Below are 17,061 nucleotides of genomic sequence, written 5' to 3' on the forward strand. Positions count from 1 at the left end.
ACCAAAAAAAAGTATCTGTTAATATTAAAAAAATTACCACAAATAATTTTTTTTTACCTTCTTGTGTCCCATAATTTCACCACTTTATCATCTGATCCTGATATAAAATGATGCTCATTCAATGGAGACCAGTGAACCGATCTAACCCAGAGGGCATGAGACGTATATGCACATTTCACAAGTGTGCCATCTAGAAAAATAAACACAAAAATACATACAAAAAATAATTGAAATTATTCTTGAAAAAAAAAAAAAAAAAAATTTTTTTTAAATTATTATCATCATCAAATTCCTGCTATGTACCCTCAAGGGGTGTACAGGATATGATAGTACTACATGAAAAAATTACATCATTACTAACTTCCTATCTACAATTTTCCTCCAAATCAGTCTGTTACTTGTCAAGACTCCAACGTTATGAGATCTTATATTTCTATCATCTAAGGCACTTTGTACCGTATCAATCCACCTATATCTTGGTCTTCCTCTGGGTCGTTTTGCTGCCAACCTGGCAGAGAACACTTGTTTTGCTAATCTTTCTTCACCAATTCTGTTTAAGTGACCATACCACCTGATTAACTCTGCTAATGCATTCCTGGATGTTGATAATGTCAAGTTCTTTCCTAATACCCTCGTTTTTAATATGATACTGCCATTGATGCCATCTGTTCACGCCTATAATCTTTCTCAGGACTCTCATATCTGCAGTCTCTAGTCTTTGGTCAAGTGTTTTACTTCTGACCCAGCTCTCAGATCCATAAGTTAAAACTGGTTTGAACACTGTCTTGTATACAGCTAATTTAGTGTTCCGACTAATTTCTCTCTTATTCCATATGAATTTATTCAATATGGAATAAGAGAGATAAAAGAGAGAGAAACACCATACCAGCTTTGCTGATTCTGTTGTCTATTTCTATATTTAATTTACCATCTTCAGTAAAAATCGTGCCTAAGTAGCTGAAATGTTTCACTTGTTTCACAAGTTCTCCATTCACAACACAGTTGACAATTTCAATGATTCTGCCAATTTCATTGTCTTTGTCTTTTTATTGCTGACTTTCATACCATATCTATTACAACAGTTACTCAATTTAGTCAGAGAATCCTGCAGACTTGTAGCAGATTTATTTAGAAGTATAACATCATCCGCATAAAGCAAAGAGATGACATTAACATCTCCAATTTTGATATCATGTTTAATACCACTTTCCTTCATAATGTGATCCATATAGATAATGAATAACAGAGGGGATAATGTACATCCTTGTCTCACACCAGATTTAACATTAAACCATCTTCCTGTACTTCCTTCAATTCTAACTGCTGACTAACAACTCAAATAAAGACTAAGTATTGCTTGATATAATTATAATTTTTTAATTATAAAACATGATTTTATTTTATTTTCAGAAAAGCCTACAATTGTCTTCCATTCAATTATTATGAAACCATATCATACTAGAATGGTAAAAGTTAAGAAAAATTTAACAAAAATCAACATTAATGGAAAGTGTAAACAAATAAATGTCACTGGTACTGAATGATACCAAGAGATGAATTGCTGAGAAAACCTTCAATTTTGTAACTGAATTTAATGCATTCCATACCAAACAAAATTTGATGACTGTACCCAAGTTTCGTAGCAGAATGAACATGCAAAACTAAACAGCAGAAAAAAATCATCTTTCCTTACTGTATCATTTCTGGCATTCTCAGCAATGAAGTCATTTCAAAGTAGAAGGTACACACACTGGCCAATCTGTTTTCTCCATTAGTCTGTTAGGTATGAAAAAAAGGAGATAATTCCAAAATGAATTGCAAACCAAAAACAGTATGACTGATATCACAACACCAGTTGAAATAATACAATTATCTGAAATGTTATGATAATGTTATTTACTGATATCTTCATTTTTAATATAGTTCTGTCATCTACGGAACTCTATTGCTGAAAATCTCCAAACTGATCCACTAAATTATTATCATCCATACTGATACTTGGTTTTAATCCTTTAGCCAAGGAACAAAACAATGTTTGGCATATGAAACATATTCATGTCTGAGCTACTCATATATAGAGGCTAATGACTTCCCCTCACTTGCCTTAGTACATATCCTATAAAGCAAAGCACACAGATCCTTTTGGACGTGTAAAATGGGAAGTGCGACGACCCAGACCCAGGGGAGAGATACCTAAGTTGAAGTAATGCAGAAGTCGAGAAGCAGGTTCAGTGTGTTTGCAGTTGAACAGTAAAGGAATGCTAGCTGTCAATTCACTGGAACAGTGACCAGTGAAGTATCTGTAGAATAGAAACGGTACTAAAACACTGGGCCTGTGAGATAGAAGTTGAAGTGAATCTGCAAGAGAGAGAGAGATCATCTATGCACCTAATTGCTTAGATGATCTCTAGCAATTAGGTGCATAGATGGATAGCATTGAGGATTTTAAGAGAAGTTTTAGGTATACTACTCCAAACATGTTAATCTAAGCATGGGCAGATTTGGAATCCATATATATAGTTAAAAGTTGGTTCAATGTAAAATAGGCTCTTGAACAAAAGAGAATTCCAAGTTTCTTGGATGCTGAGGAAGCTATTGATGTGATGTGATGTGTTTATGCCAGGAAAGACTGGAGGAAACGTTAGTGCAAACAAAGACATCTGATCTTGTCTTGTGATTTGTGTATTACTGAGGATAAGGGTAGGTGAGCTGGGATCACCTACTGGGATAAAGGATATAAGCGGCAACCAAGTGCTGCCACTTCTTGGTATACCTAACCTTATCAGAATACTGTCTGAAATAATATGGATTCTACAGATGATTTTCTTCAGTTTACAGGGCAAAGAAAACCTGCTTGCCTGTGCCAGAGATTGACTAACTTGGGAACCTGTTGAAGAAAGGTTTAGAAAAAGTTCCTCCAGTTGGCTACTAGCACCTAGGAAACAAGTGCCACTTCCACTGAGCTACACAGGCATTTAGATCAATGTTTAAGGTACTAGGTGGAGATGATCTTGTAGCCTGCATTGTCAGGGTACTGCATGGTTTGTCAAATGTCAAAAGTCTATTATTCATTCAATGGCTTAAATTCAAAAACTCCAACTTCTCATTCAGCACAAAACAGGTGTAAAAATCTATCAACAATTCCAAAGCGGACTTCATAAGAATGAAATGCAATAGGTTTCTGGTACCTCACTGAGGCTGTTAGGCATAATTTCTTCCTTTCCTTGTTTACACATCTCTCACCATCCTGATGGCACCATGATAATCTCATGGTAAACTGATGCCAAGGATAGTCCTCTTGGCATCAGTTTTTCCTCCAACTCTTGTTTAGATGACCAAGGCAAATCATCTCCTGCACTACCACAAGCTGCCCACTGCATGATTCCATTTTTTGCTAGAAGGATATCAGAAAAATCCTGATTATTCTTGATACTAATAAAGCTCCTAGTTCAGATGGTTTCCCTTCAGTTGTGCTAAAAATTTATGATCCAGAATTAACACTCAGTGTAACTCTATATACTCTGTCATATTCATCTGGCATCTACTCAATAAAAGCATGAAAGGGAGATGGAAGACGGCCATCAAACTGTTGTCCCACTGGTGAGACCCATCAGTTAGCAATCATCAATCTGATAAGGGATGTAACCAAGCACATGGTCACTGATACCTTCTTAAGCTAGCTAATTCTAACTTACACACTACCTTACATCTAACTTAGACTATCTTATGTCCAATACTGTGATCTTGGAGTAGCTCTATTTGGGATCTTATTTGCAAAGTGTCACTGGTACAGTATATTATTATGGCTGGTTGTCTCACCAAGTCGACCATTGTTAGAGAGTACATCTCTATGACTGCATGCATAGAGGCATGATGAGAGCCTCTGTAGACATGCCCACTTCTTCCCAACCATAAAAATGCCATCAACAGTGGTCTTAGTTGTTTGTGATGAGCACACAAGTACACTAGGATGGGTGACCAACTCCATGGTTCTAAGAGGATCACTCAGAATTCTCTCTCTCTCTCTCTCTCTCTCTCTCTACAGGATCCTTTCTAAAACAGAGGCATACCAGACCTGCCCTTCCAACAGGAGTTTTAAACATAAGCTATCTTATTTGACCAGCAGTAGCAAAGCTCCACTCAACGTCTATTGATTATCTGCCACAATGAGAGTCATGAATATTCTTTCACTTACATTTTCACAACAATGGGCAGGAATCACATGGTGGCAACATCTATCAACAGCCATTGCAATGCTTTGTTTTAATTAGACAATCTGATTCCCCTGGTCTGTGCAAGTTCTGAGCTGGCTGTTAGCTGAAACGGTTGACCAAATGGGCTATCCAGCATGCTGTACAACTGAGAAGTTGTACAGAAGAAGGCTCCTGACACTGATTTAGAGTTTGTCTAAAACTAACTTTAGGAAGATGTCAAAAGATAAGAAAATGAAATGGAAATGCCGAGTTGCATACATACATATATTATATATATTTTCAGTAGCAAATAGGAATATTAACAAAAGGGTTCCAGCAACTCTTCAGAAAATGTATGTACAAATACAAGAAGACATGACTGGCATAAAGGAAGAAATTATAGGAAAGAACAATGCAATAAGGAAAGAAATAGAGATTTTCTAAGCCGAAATTAATGATCTGAAATCATCACCCGAATTCAGTTTTGGCTGCAAACCTGATAATCAAAAATTAAAGAAACAATCAACACAAATGTAGAGCTGACAAATGAAAATAAACTATTAAAATAAGAGATACATGATCTGAAATCAGAAGTAAGAGATATACAACAGTGCTTCAGATCAAACAACATTGAAATAAATTTACTACCAGAGCTACTAAATAAAAATATATGCACCTTAACAAATAAGCAGTATCACTACTAGTAATAGCAAATGAGGATATAGTGAATGCACATAGACCACTATAGTGTGGTCTATGTGCATTCAGCCACGATTCACATTATGGACCACTCCAACTAAGGAAAATAAAGTATTGGCATATATCAATGATGGAGTATGTACTTTGAAGGAGAATGATTCCATATACATCTTTTTTGATATTAATCCACTTGTTATCTAACTGCACAACAAAAGTGCCAAAATAAAATGTAGTGAAACAGTTCCATGAACAATTGAAACCTGTGCCAGTATATATAGACCAGTTAACAAAATTGAATTAACAATTGCTTCACCAGACAAAAAATTAGAGCAAATTGGGTAGTTAAATATGTGTGGGTAACACACGTATGGGAAGATATTTAAATAAAAAAAAAGACAACAGTAAAATAATTTGGAAAAGAATACTAAAAGACATTAGTGAATGAAACAGAAAAACACACGTAAAGCAATATGCATTCTGTGTGATCTGTGTTATGTATACTGTGACCTAACTGAAACAATGTGTAAATGGATGTAAAAGATCACTTAAATAGGAATTCCTCTGCTGCATGAATTACAGGAGTAAAAAATGGAAACTACTCAATTCTATAACCAGAAATAAAAAGATTACATGTACATTCCAGAATGGCAATGATGTCACATCAATGAGCACAACTAGGCTCAAGAAAATGAATCACCAACTTACCAGTTATGGTGGCTGCGCCTTTGATCTATATCACTGTATCTATGCAAAGTCGATAAGGAAGAGATCAAGAGCAAAGTAAACAACTTACAAAAAAAGGGGGAAAAGATGGATTATGATCAAAGTAATGCCATAAAATTATAAATTATAACTAAATACAAGTTAAAGATTTTAACAAATATAATAAATAAAACAATCAAGAAATCAAGAAATAAAAAAAAGATTCGTTGACTCATTGTTGATAGTGATACCCTTATGCTGGTTCAGGATACAAGAGTGTGCATAGGATTTGATATTGGAAGTGACCATTACTTAGTACTAAGTAGGATAAAAATGGACGTCACATTGAAAATAACAGTATGTAAAAAAGTTTTAAAGAGAATTAAAGTTGAGCAGCTTTTACATGTAAATTGTAAACTCGGCTATACAAACATTACTGAATAAAAAATGAAAGAAATTGAAAACAAGAATCAAACATTGGAGCCTCACTGACAAACTCTAAAGACATTGACTGATTCAACTAGAGAGGTATGTAGCGAAGTTGTCTGCAAGGATAGAAAAATAAGAAAGAACATCATAGTGGACACAAGAAGTTAAAGAAGCAGTCCTGGAAAAAAGAAAGCATAAAAAATGTTCCTAGCAAATAAGTTGGCAGATGCCCTAAAAGAATACAGGGAAAAATGTAAGCGAGCTAAGCTGTGTGTAAAAGTAGTTAAACAAGAGGGGTGTCATGGAAAGATTTTGGTAAGTGTGTGAAAATAAATATCAGGATGGTGGCATAATGTTTTGGAGGCTATTGAAGAAGTTTAGAAATGAAGGAAAGACTACTATAAAAGGAATCAAAGATGATAAAGATGACATGAAAACTGAAGATAAGGATATCCTAGATGTCTGGAATAATTATTTTGAAAAACTGTTAAATGGCCAAGCAGTGACAAAACTACTAGAAAAATTTCAAGAGAAATGCAAAGAGGAGTACATATCAATACTTGAGGTAGAAAGAGCCATTAAAAATTTGAAATGTGGAAAGGCAGTTGGAGCAGATGATATTCGATGAGAAATGCTTATGTATGGAGGTAGCCAGTTTTGCACTGGCTACACTGCATAATTCAGAGGGTCTGGTCAGAAGGTCAAATTCCCGATGATAGGAGTAGAGCTCTCATAGTACCTAGTACCCATCTATAAAAAAAAAAGTAATAAAGCTGAATGCATAAATTACAGAGGAATTTTTCTACTAAGTTCAAAGTAAGATTTATGCAAGCATACTTGAAGAGATTGAGAAAGATTGTGAAACAGAATCTTGGTGAACAAGCTAGGTTCAGGCCAAATAGGGATCGTCAAGATCAGATTTTTACTTGAAAACAAACAGCGAAGAAATCATAAGAAAGTGACAAGTTGCCCAGAGAAAAGCTTTTCAAAACACTTCAATTGTATGGGATGAATGAAGCATTATACAGAACAATACATATTGAAAGACAACTATATTTAAGTTGTCTTTCAGCAGTTAGAAATCAATACAGGAAGATAGTTTAATATAAAATCAGGGGAAGACAAGGATGCACATTGTGAAAGAAAGTAGCATTAGTCCTGATATTAGAACTGGAGATGTCAAACACAGTTCTTTGGCTTTAGGCAGATGATGATTTACTCCTGAACACGCCAGTACAAGTCTCCAGGATTCTTTAATTAAATAGAATAACAGCTGCAACAGATTTGGCATGAAAATCAGCAATAAAAAGACCAAAACTATGAAATTGGCAGGAACATACAAAACTTCAACTATATTCTGAATGGAAAGCATAGAGAGCAAATAAAATATTTCAGTTCTTTAGTGAAGATGGCAGGTTAAATCTGGAAATAAACAACAGAATAAGCAAAGCTGGTATAGTGGTGAGCCAGTTAAATAAATTTATATGAAATAAGAAATTAGTCAAAACACTTAGCTAGCAGTATACAGGTCATTATTCCAACCAGTTTTAAGTTATGGATCTGAGATTTCAGTTAGAAATAAAGTACTTTATCAAAGATTAGAGACAACAGATGTAAGAATTCTTGGAAAAATTAAGGGCCTGAGCAAATGATACGAATGGCAGAATCATATTAAAAATGAAGATATTAGTAAGGAACTTGGCATTATTAGCAGAGCTAATCTAAACTGGTATAGCTATTTAAATAGAATGGGTGAGGAAAGGTTAGCAAAACAGGTGTTTGATGCCAAGATGGTAGGAAAGAGACCCAGAGAAAGATTAAGGCCTAGGTGGATTGATTCAGTCAGAAGGGGGTTAGAAGCAAGAAATGTTACATATGATAATGTTGGAGTGCTCATAAGTAATAGACTGGTTTTGAGGAAATTTGCTCGTAGAAGATTAATAATAATGTAAAGTTGATCATGCAGTGCTGTCATAGTAACCTGAATGGTTCTAGGAAAATTCACCGTAAGACATTTTGCATTAATTTTTGTAAATAATCAACGGATGATAAAGGGTATTATAAAATCATTAGAAAGGCAAATCTTTATTAAGGTGAATGTCAGTGATACATGACAATGAAATCATTTAAAAATTGTGCAAATTACAAGAGATGCTACGAAAAAAAATTTTTGCTGCAGATCGTCAATTCAACAAATCCATAAGTAACATCCCTCATTGGAAGAAATACTAATGCTGTGAAGCTTTTAATTTTCGTGTTGAATTCAGCATCTGTGTGATATTGTAACTTCAAACCAATGGCAACATTTTTGCGATAAAGATTTTGTTGACGTAAATATGTTAGAAAAAGCGTTGATAGTTGCTTTCTCAAAGTCAACTATTAATGTTTCGGGATCTAATGATGAACGTAAGCCTTTTAAAGCAGTGAATAATCTGCGGTAAGTTAATTCTGATTTGCCAGGAAGCAAAGCAAAAAGCTGCCATGGAATCCTTAGGAGTCTCATGCCAGTCCCAAGCTTGGATAAAGGAGGAGGGTCAGTCAGATGAGTGTCTATGCTCTGACCGTAAAGAAAAAACACGATTGTTATCTGATGCCTATACGATCAACAACTACAATGCCGGCTCGGACGTTGCCTGGATCAACAAGATCTGCAATACCAATTGAGCTATCGGGGTCGGATCGAAAAGTGGGATACCAAAAGGAAACAGAAAATGACACTAACAGAATTATTATCAATAGGAACATAGAATGTACAGACACTTTGGATGTCAGGAAAACTAGAATTACTTCACCAGGAAATGAAGAGATATCAGTGTGATATACTAGGATTGTCAGAGATGCAGTGGGCATCATCAGGAGAGAAAAATGGATGCTAAGTCATATGGTCAGGGCATGACACCAAACACGAAGAAGCAGTTGGCTTCCTTCTTAACAAAAGAGCTAGAGAGGCACTATTAGGCTACAAACCAGTCAATGAACGAATCATAACAGCAAGATTTCAAGCAAAACCATTTAATATATCAATAGTCCAGATATATGTACCCACATCTGACAGCACAGATGAGGATATTGACTTATCCTCATCTGTGCTGACAAATTACAAAGATCTGACAGAGACAACAGGAACAATACCAAAGCAAGATGTACTAATTATTGAATCAGATTGGAATGTCAAAGTCGGTGCTTAAGTAAATGCACTCAGAACACTGATAAAAACATTAATAACAAGAAGAGACAGATGGATTGGATATATCTTACAACATGAAAGTCTGACGAGAAGAATAATAGAAGGCAAAATCAAAGGAAAAAGAGAAAGACCAAGACGAAATAAAGAGGAAAGCAAACAGAAGAGAAGAATGGAAGGAAATGCTACTGAACTACCAGTCATAAGACTGATGCAATAGAAGAGATATACATAAATGGGAAATATAAAAATTTTTCATGTTATATATTTCAATTAAGGGGTTAAGTTCTCATTCAGATTCAAACTATTTCTGGAAATTTATTGTTAGTATTCTATAAAATCAGCAATATCAGTTTGTGTCAATAAGCTGGATTAGGATAAGACAAATCAATTTTAAACATCTTTTTAAAATGCATCACTTTCTATTAATGGTAAAAGACAAAGTAATAAAATGAAATAAGTTATAAATTTTGTTATTTCTTTTATTATTCTTGGCAAACTAAGCTGAATGTAGCAGTTAATAATTTAAGATTGAAACAAAATTAATAACATAAAACCGAGAAGCTGTATCAGACCTTTTGTTCGTGGGTCCCATAATCTGATATGTCTATCAGAAGATCCAGAAAGAATACAACGAGACAGAGGAGAATAAGAGATTCCAAAGAAAGCCTGGGAGCCATTCTGAAAATAGAATTAAATAGCATAATCAAATAAACTAATCATAATATAATGCTGACTACAATTTGTAATCACAGGCATTTAATATTTACTGCTCATGCTCATAATAACAATTCTGAAACTGAATTATTACAAAGACATTCAAATTAAACACATACCTGCTTCCAAGAAGAGAAAGCTAGATTATATGCAATTTATGCATAACCACTACCACAAAGTGTGTGTATTATGTATATAGTACACAAGTGTTTAGTAGTAGGTCAGATTGATAAAAGGGGCAATTTATTTTTTAAACGAACAATTACGATCAGATAAGCTAGTCACCTACTCTACAGACCAAACATTGTTTTTTTTTTTGAGTCACTGTTTTCATATTTATTTTAACATATCTGGCTCAACGGCTTATTGTGCCAATCTAGCTGGCCATTACAGGGCATGTTAGTAATAAAAGTGGTCATAAATCAAAGTTCATTAAGTAATAAGCCTAATTAATGGTTAATCTTATGTACACAGTTTGCTATGTCTGTTACTGGCTCTGTTTTCTGGTCAGTTTGTTTTGCAGGATAAAAATAACACTAATTCTACTAATAATTAAAATAATGCTAGTAATACTGTCACATATAACCATCAAACTTACTTTCAGTTACAAAGCCCTTATAAAGGTTTATCCCAGAGAGGATTCAAAGCCAGGTCTTTGCGATGAAAGGCACTGATAATATTAACTGGGGCATGGAAAACTCTCAATGCACTTAATGCTTCCAATAAGCAAGGCAGTAGAATCACACCAGATTATGAGACCAGTATTATATCTCTTAACTGCATTTTCTTCTGGCTGTATTTTTTCTATTTTACAGAAAGAAAAACCTGGCATAGCCTCATTCAATCACTATTCAATACTAATGACAGGAAAGGAAGTAGAAGAAATAGTTCAGTTACAAAGCGATCACTTTGCAAGAGTGTATAATACAAGTGATTTTAAACTTGCCACTGTGACAGACTGTTAACGAACTGAGGCAGATGAACTGGAGAGACTCAGCACATTAAAAAATATCAATGCAGACACAGCAGTCAGACAGGATGGCATGCCAATCTGTGTGCTACGAGAATGTGCCAGAGAACTGACAGTATCTCTGACAAAGTTGCTTAATATGAGTCCCAGTGCAGGCAAAGTTCCACAGGAGTGGAAAGAGGGTAAGATAATTCTGTTTACATAAAGGTGGTCCAAGACAGAGATTGCAAATTAGAGCTCAAATTATGAATTGAGACTTAACTTCTGAAACAGGAATTCAGTAAATGAAATTTTTCATTTTATGGAGGGTGGAGAAAGGATATCCTTGGAAGTTGAGAATGAATGCCATTAAGAAGGGGGAAGGGGAGTGAGAGCTCGATTTTTCTCTCATAGATTTGATTGAAATGGATTGCCAATGGATGTCTAATTACAATGAGACCATCTTTTCTAGCTTAATTGCATATATTTAAATTATAGTTAGCATGTATATGTAAAACTAGTTCATAAAGATACCAAGTTTTGATCATTACTTAATGTAACCTAGAGTTCAAGTCCCAACTTGTAAGGATCAAATGGACAGTCATACAATAGTAGTTTCCTACAATGTATGTGAGTATGCAATTCTGTAAACTGAATGTATATAATTTACAATAATATACTCAATTGTATTGCAATGATGAACAGATACACACTAACTGTGACTTTAGTCCACCAAGTTCAATATCCCATATGCGAAGAGAATTATCCACTGATGCTGAACAAACTTCATTGGTATCTATCCACTGCACTCCAAGAACTGCATCACTATGACCTGCTAATGTCATTAAAGGAAACTAGAAAAAGAGTGAAAAAATAAATTAATTCTAATTAAAATGTGATATGTTATAAATAGACATGATGTAATTTATTTTATACTTCCAAAAAATACATGGAAATCATATTACTTCCTCAACTAATCTTGAAAAGAACAAATGGCATGTATTTAATGTCAAGAATAAATAAGTATAAAACATATTTGAAAAAATTAATATATTTGAAAATAGCAATGTTCACTGATAATCCACATTCCACAAAGTTTGTTTGTTTTGGGTTTAATGGCACAAAGACAGCCTGGTCACACTACACCAGTACATAAGATAATAAAATAAACAGCATAAAAATGGGAATAAAATTCAGTATATAAAAACAAAGTGCACTGAACAAATGTAAAAAGAAGTATAAAAAAGGAGTGTAGGAAAATTCATAAAAACATGCATTTAAAAAATCAAGTATTAAAATAAAGTTATATACACTAATAATCTGTAAAAATTTAAAAAGGGGGGGAAACGCTTGATGAATTTAATAAAGATATGCCTGAGTGTATAGAGCTCAGTCACATTCACAACCTGTTGATTAAAATCTGAATGGTGGTTACTCCAGTAACACAACACTCACAGTAGGTATTTCATCATCCGTCAATAGACAAGAGTGTTTAATATGATGGAGTTAAATTTTTTTATTGACTAATCCTATGTAAAAATATTTAATATCTTTATATGATTTTTGTTCATTGATTAACTAAAAATGAAATAAAATATGTATAAAAATATCATTATGCTAATAAAATTATATTTGTTAAAATGATATTCAACTGTAATAAAAATATAGCAGTAGCTGTTGTAGTTTTGCTATTAGTATGATAGTAGCTGATAAGCAAGGCCATTTAGCCTAATCACACTTCATGTTTTTAGTCGTCAGTGCAATTAGTATTTGACTTAGCAGCAAAATCAAGAATCAGCAAGATGTACATACCTTTCTACATTGTAGGAATTAAAATACCTGTAGATGTATTTTATGCAGTGTACTTGAAATAGTCAAGTGGAAAAGAAACTCTAACACCACAGATAAATGTATCAATCCATCATTACTGAAAACTTATATTTGCTGTTCATGACTTCATTCACACAACTGCAAATAAGAAAATATAGTATATGCTCTACTGTGATATGAAACAAACTGCTGATGGACAGGAGAGATAGAATATATATATATAGAGAGAGAGAGGGAGACATTAAAAAATGGAATGAACAGAAGAAGAAAAGGGAGAGTTGTAAGAAAGAAAATTTTAAGGAATTAATGGTTGTTTCTTGTGGATTCCTTATTATTCTAGCTCCTATTGAAAAGTTACTGTTATAATTTTTGGTTTCTTGAGTGAAGATTAGATGGAAAACTGTTTTCAATTAGTGGACCTGACAGCTGTCAAATAAAAAAAAGGAAAGAATGTTTCAAAATAGTAATATTCTGTTTCAGTGCTGGCTGAATTTTATGAAGTAAACTGTTAGTATTTTTGGTGCCTGCTTTAAAGAGAAATTGAATATGCTTGGGTTAAGGCATGTATCGAAGACACAGTTTTGAGTTAGCATTTTCTTGTGTGACTATTGATTAAGGATCGATGAAGAACTTGTGTTTTAACTTTCAAAACAAATTCTGTCAAGTCCTCTATTATGTCTGAGTCTTTAACTACGAATGTGTGTGTACGACAGGATTACACACACACACACACACAAAAAAAAAAAACCTGTCATCTTCTTCTTCTTCAGATTAATGGACTATTTAGGTCTAATGCTGCCATCACTTAGCGTTCTATCTGTCTCTATTATAAACTACATTTGATGTAAAGTGTTCATCCAACTGTCTTAAGTCTCTCATTACCACATCCATCCATCGTGTTAGAGGTCTTCCTGTTAATCTTTTCTTGTCAATTTTATCTGTAAGTGCTTGTTTGATTAATTGGTTATCTACTCTCTAAATATGAAAACACTCAATTCTCTTGCTTTTTATAAATGATAGGATGTTGGATCTTTGAAACAGGTTTCATAGTTCTCATTATGTCTTTGTTAATACAGTCCAGTATTCTGATTGTAAGATGGTCTAAAATATTGAATGATAAATGCACGTAAACACAAGAAAGATATTTAATTAACCAAATATTTCAATCTGGAAATAGCAGACCACCTTCAGTGGTTTAAAAGAACAGTTTTAAAAAATACAAGCTAGAATACTAACAATAGATCGTTAAAAATAGAACACGCCACGTGATGTTATATCATTAAGTATTAAGTATAAACGGAACATTTTGAAGTAAAGACATGATTGAAAAAAAAAATAATAATAATGAGTAATCTTGATTAGACTTTCCCAGATTTTTGATATAGATATACAGTCATTACGATTCAGGTTGGGACGATGGAGTAAGGCCTCCATGCTTTCCTTGAACAAACGTTTGAACTTATAATGGGATCTATGTAAAAGGCGAGTCCTGGACCAAAAGATGCTGTGGTCAGTTTCAATCCCGTGTCGAGCCAATCCAGACTTTTCAGGTTTGTTGTGAAGAATGGAGGATTGATGTTCTTGGATTCTTTTTTCAAGAGAACGTCCAGTCTGTCCAAAATAGGAAAGATCACAATTGCAACGAATTTGATAAACTCCAGGAAGAGAAAAAGTTGAGCGTTTGTCTTTAGGAGAAGGAAAATGAGAAGACAATTTGTTAATAGGTGAATACGTAGTTGTTAAATCATATGTCTTCAAAATTCTTGCGATAGGTTCTGAAATACCGGAGATATAAGGAATAGGCACTCTACGTATTGAAACTTTGTTGTTTTGTGGAGAATTATAAGAAATGAGATGTTGAATACTTTTTTAGAAGAGCCATTGAGTTTCATGTGTTGTTGGATAGTAGAAAGTTCTTTCTGTAGATAATCAAAAGTAGAACAATTAGTTTTGGCTCTTCTGATGAGGCATTTTATAATTCCTGTTTTTTGACAAGGATGATGGGCTGATTCTTTAAGAATATAACGACCTGTGAACGTTGGTTTCCTGTATGCTGTAGTTGTAAGAATATTTGAAGGTGACCAGATGAAGAGAACATCTAAAAAAGATAACTGGTTGTTTTCTTCTATTTCCATAGTAAACTTTATACGATGATGCAAGGAATTAATACTGTTTAAAAAAGAAGGTAAAAAGTTTTTGCTGTGAGGCCAAATAGTAAAGATGTCATCTATATATCTTATCCAAAAGGATGGTTGAGAGAAAATAGATGAGAAGAGGACTTTTTCTAAATGTTCCAAATAAAAGTTGGCTAAAGCAGGAGAAAGAGGACTTCCCATGGCCTGTGTTTACGTGCATTTATCATTCAGTCTTATGTCACAAGTATCCTTAAAACGTTAAGGTCTAAAATATCTTTTCAGTAGTTTTCTTTCTAATGTGAGTTTTTGAACATGATTCAAAACCATAGGTTAATATCGACTGTAGATAAGCTTAAATAGTTTCCTTTGGATTTTCTTGATAATATTCAGTACTTCAAGAGTTATAAAATTGCAAAAATAACTACAACTGGCCTTCTCAATTCTCTCCTCTATCTCTTGATGCATATCATTGTAGCTGTTAATGTTGACTCCTAGATAGTTAGCTATCTACTTGCTTGAAGATCATTTTCTCCTAATTGTTGTAACTGATGTAAGATTTTCATCTGGTGGTGGTGACTTGTTTAGTAGTCTCTCAAAATATTTTCTGAATTATGTATAATGTATAATATATTTTCCACTAAGTTGATAGGCTCTATTCCCAGGTCTATGTATTTGGTGTTTCACTATGCTAATACAAGAATTGTAAGTTTTGTTTTTATATATTTTATTAACGAAGTACACACTGCTTGGAAAGAAGTCACCAGACACCCACAATGGCAAGGTACATTATGCCATGTAACAAGTCATGTGTTTGTAGCTCATATAAATTGGAGAAATATGATGACCCAAAGTGAGTGCAACTGGCTGAAATGACTGTGAGGGTGAAATTGCTGTGAGAAGAGTACTGACAGAGTTTGAAACAGGCATTGTGATGGGATGCCACATTGCAGGCCTGTCTGTTCAGCAAACTGTTGACAAATTAGGCCATTCCAGGCTAACAATCAATGATACTATATTGAGATGTATGCACAGAGAATCAACTGCAAGTGCTACCTGTAGTGAATGACCCACCACACTTACCAGAAAGGTTAGTGTGGTGGGTCATTCACTGCATTCAATTCATGAAAGAACTCTGCATTCAGCATTTCATTGACTGAAATGCTGAATGCAGAGTTCTGGGAATCAACTGGAACATGAAGCTACACAAAAAAACATTCAGAACCAAGGTTCACAACACATGGGTTCTATGGTAGGACTGTAAAAAGTGCCACATTACACGAACCAACATACAGAGTCGTCTTTAGCATGCAAAGTGTGTGTACAGTGGGATTTGTAAGCTTAGAATGCTTGTTATGGAGCAATGAATCACTCTACATTCTCTACTGAGCAGATGGACAGCTATGGAAGATACCCAGTGAACATCTCTTACCAGAGTGCATAAACACAACAAAAATTCAGATATGGTGGTGTAATGGTATGGTCTTATTTTTCGAGATTTGACTTTGTACCTCTATTTGTGCCATGAACACTGACTCCAAGAGGTATCTGAACTTTCTGGACAATTCCTACTTTGTGATATGGAACTAACCATTGTCTCTATCAGCAAGACGATGCACCATGTCATAAGGCTGTTACTGTAACTGCATGGGTTGTGGACATGAATGTCACCATAATTGACTGGCCTCTACAGAGCCCTGATCTGAACCCTATTGAACATTTGTGGGATGAACTGGAGCATCAGTAAGATCAAGGGATGGCTATTCCACTGATCACTGCAATCATCGCAGCGAAAGAGGTCCCACATCTTATGAAGGTGGGTGTCATTGCTGATTGTTCTTCACATTCTGGTGTCCATTGACTTCTTTCTAAGCTCTGTGTGTGTATGTGTGCAGTTGATTCTCTGTGCACACTTGGAATATATGTCAGGTGGATATATTCCAGGTGTGCAGTATACATCCATGGAATAGCAATACCACCAATATTATTTTTTTGCATTTATTCCTGTTAAAGACTTCCCTAATTGTTTCCTGACTTCATGTGATTCCTAAAATTAAACACACTATACTAATGCTTCATGAAGAGGGCACTTTCGACACATAAACCTTGCATTGCATTCGCAACAACAGCCCGCATGTGGTCACCTTTGACTTTTGAGCAGATGTATAGAAGGTACAGCAGGTCAAATTCTTAGCGTTCCAGTGGTTTTAAACACCCAGAAGGCAA

At 34.5% G+C, this 17,061-nt stretch overlaps 1 protein-coding gene across 4 annotated transcripts in view; it reads right to left on the minus strand.

The window, feature by feature from the left end:
- LOC150094547 (ribosome biogenesis protein WDR12 homolog) overlaps positions 1-17,061 on the minus strand; it is a 98,679-nt gene that overhangs the window by 14,422 nt on the left and 67,196 nt on the right. Inside the window, exons 9-11 of one of the 4 annotated variants that reach the window (XR_016550248.1) lie at positions 11,591-11,727; positions 9,783-9,888; positions 58-190 (exon numbers count right to left, since the gene is read on the minus strand). Coding sequence is in view for 1 of the 4 variants with exons in the window: in XM_090412156.1 (XP_090268282.1) it covers positions 58-190; positions 9,783-9,888; positions 11,587-11,727 (380 nt within the window). In the remaining 3 variants the exon portion in view is untranslated. Of the gene's footprint in view, positions 1-57; positions 191-9,782; positions 9,889-11,586; positions 11,728-17,061 lie in introns of all 4 variants that reach the window. The other 3 variants (XM_090412156.1, XR_016550247.1, XR_016550246.1) reach the window with 3 other exon arrangements.

Source organism: Typopeltis vanoorti, chromosome 22, assembly GCF_054136105.1.
Source record: "Typopeltis vanoorti isolate ZY-2024b chromosome 22, IOZ_Tvanoo_1.0, whole genome shotgun sequence".
Classification (NCBI taxonomy): Eukaryota; Metazoa; Arthropoda; class Arachnida; order Uropygi; family Thelyphonidae; genus Typopeltis; species Typopeltis vanoorti.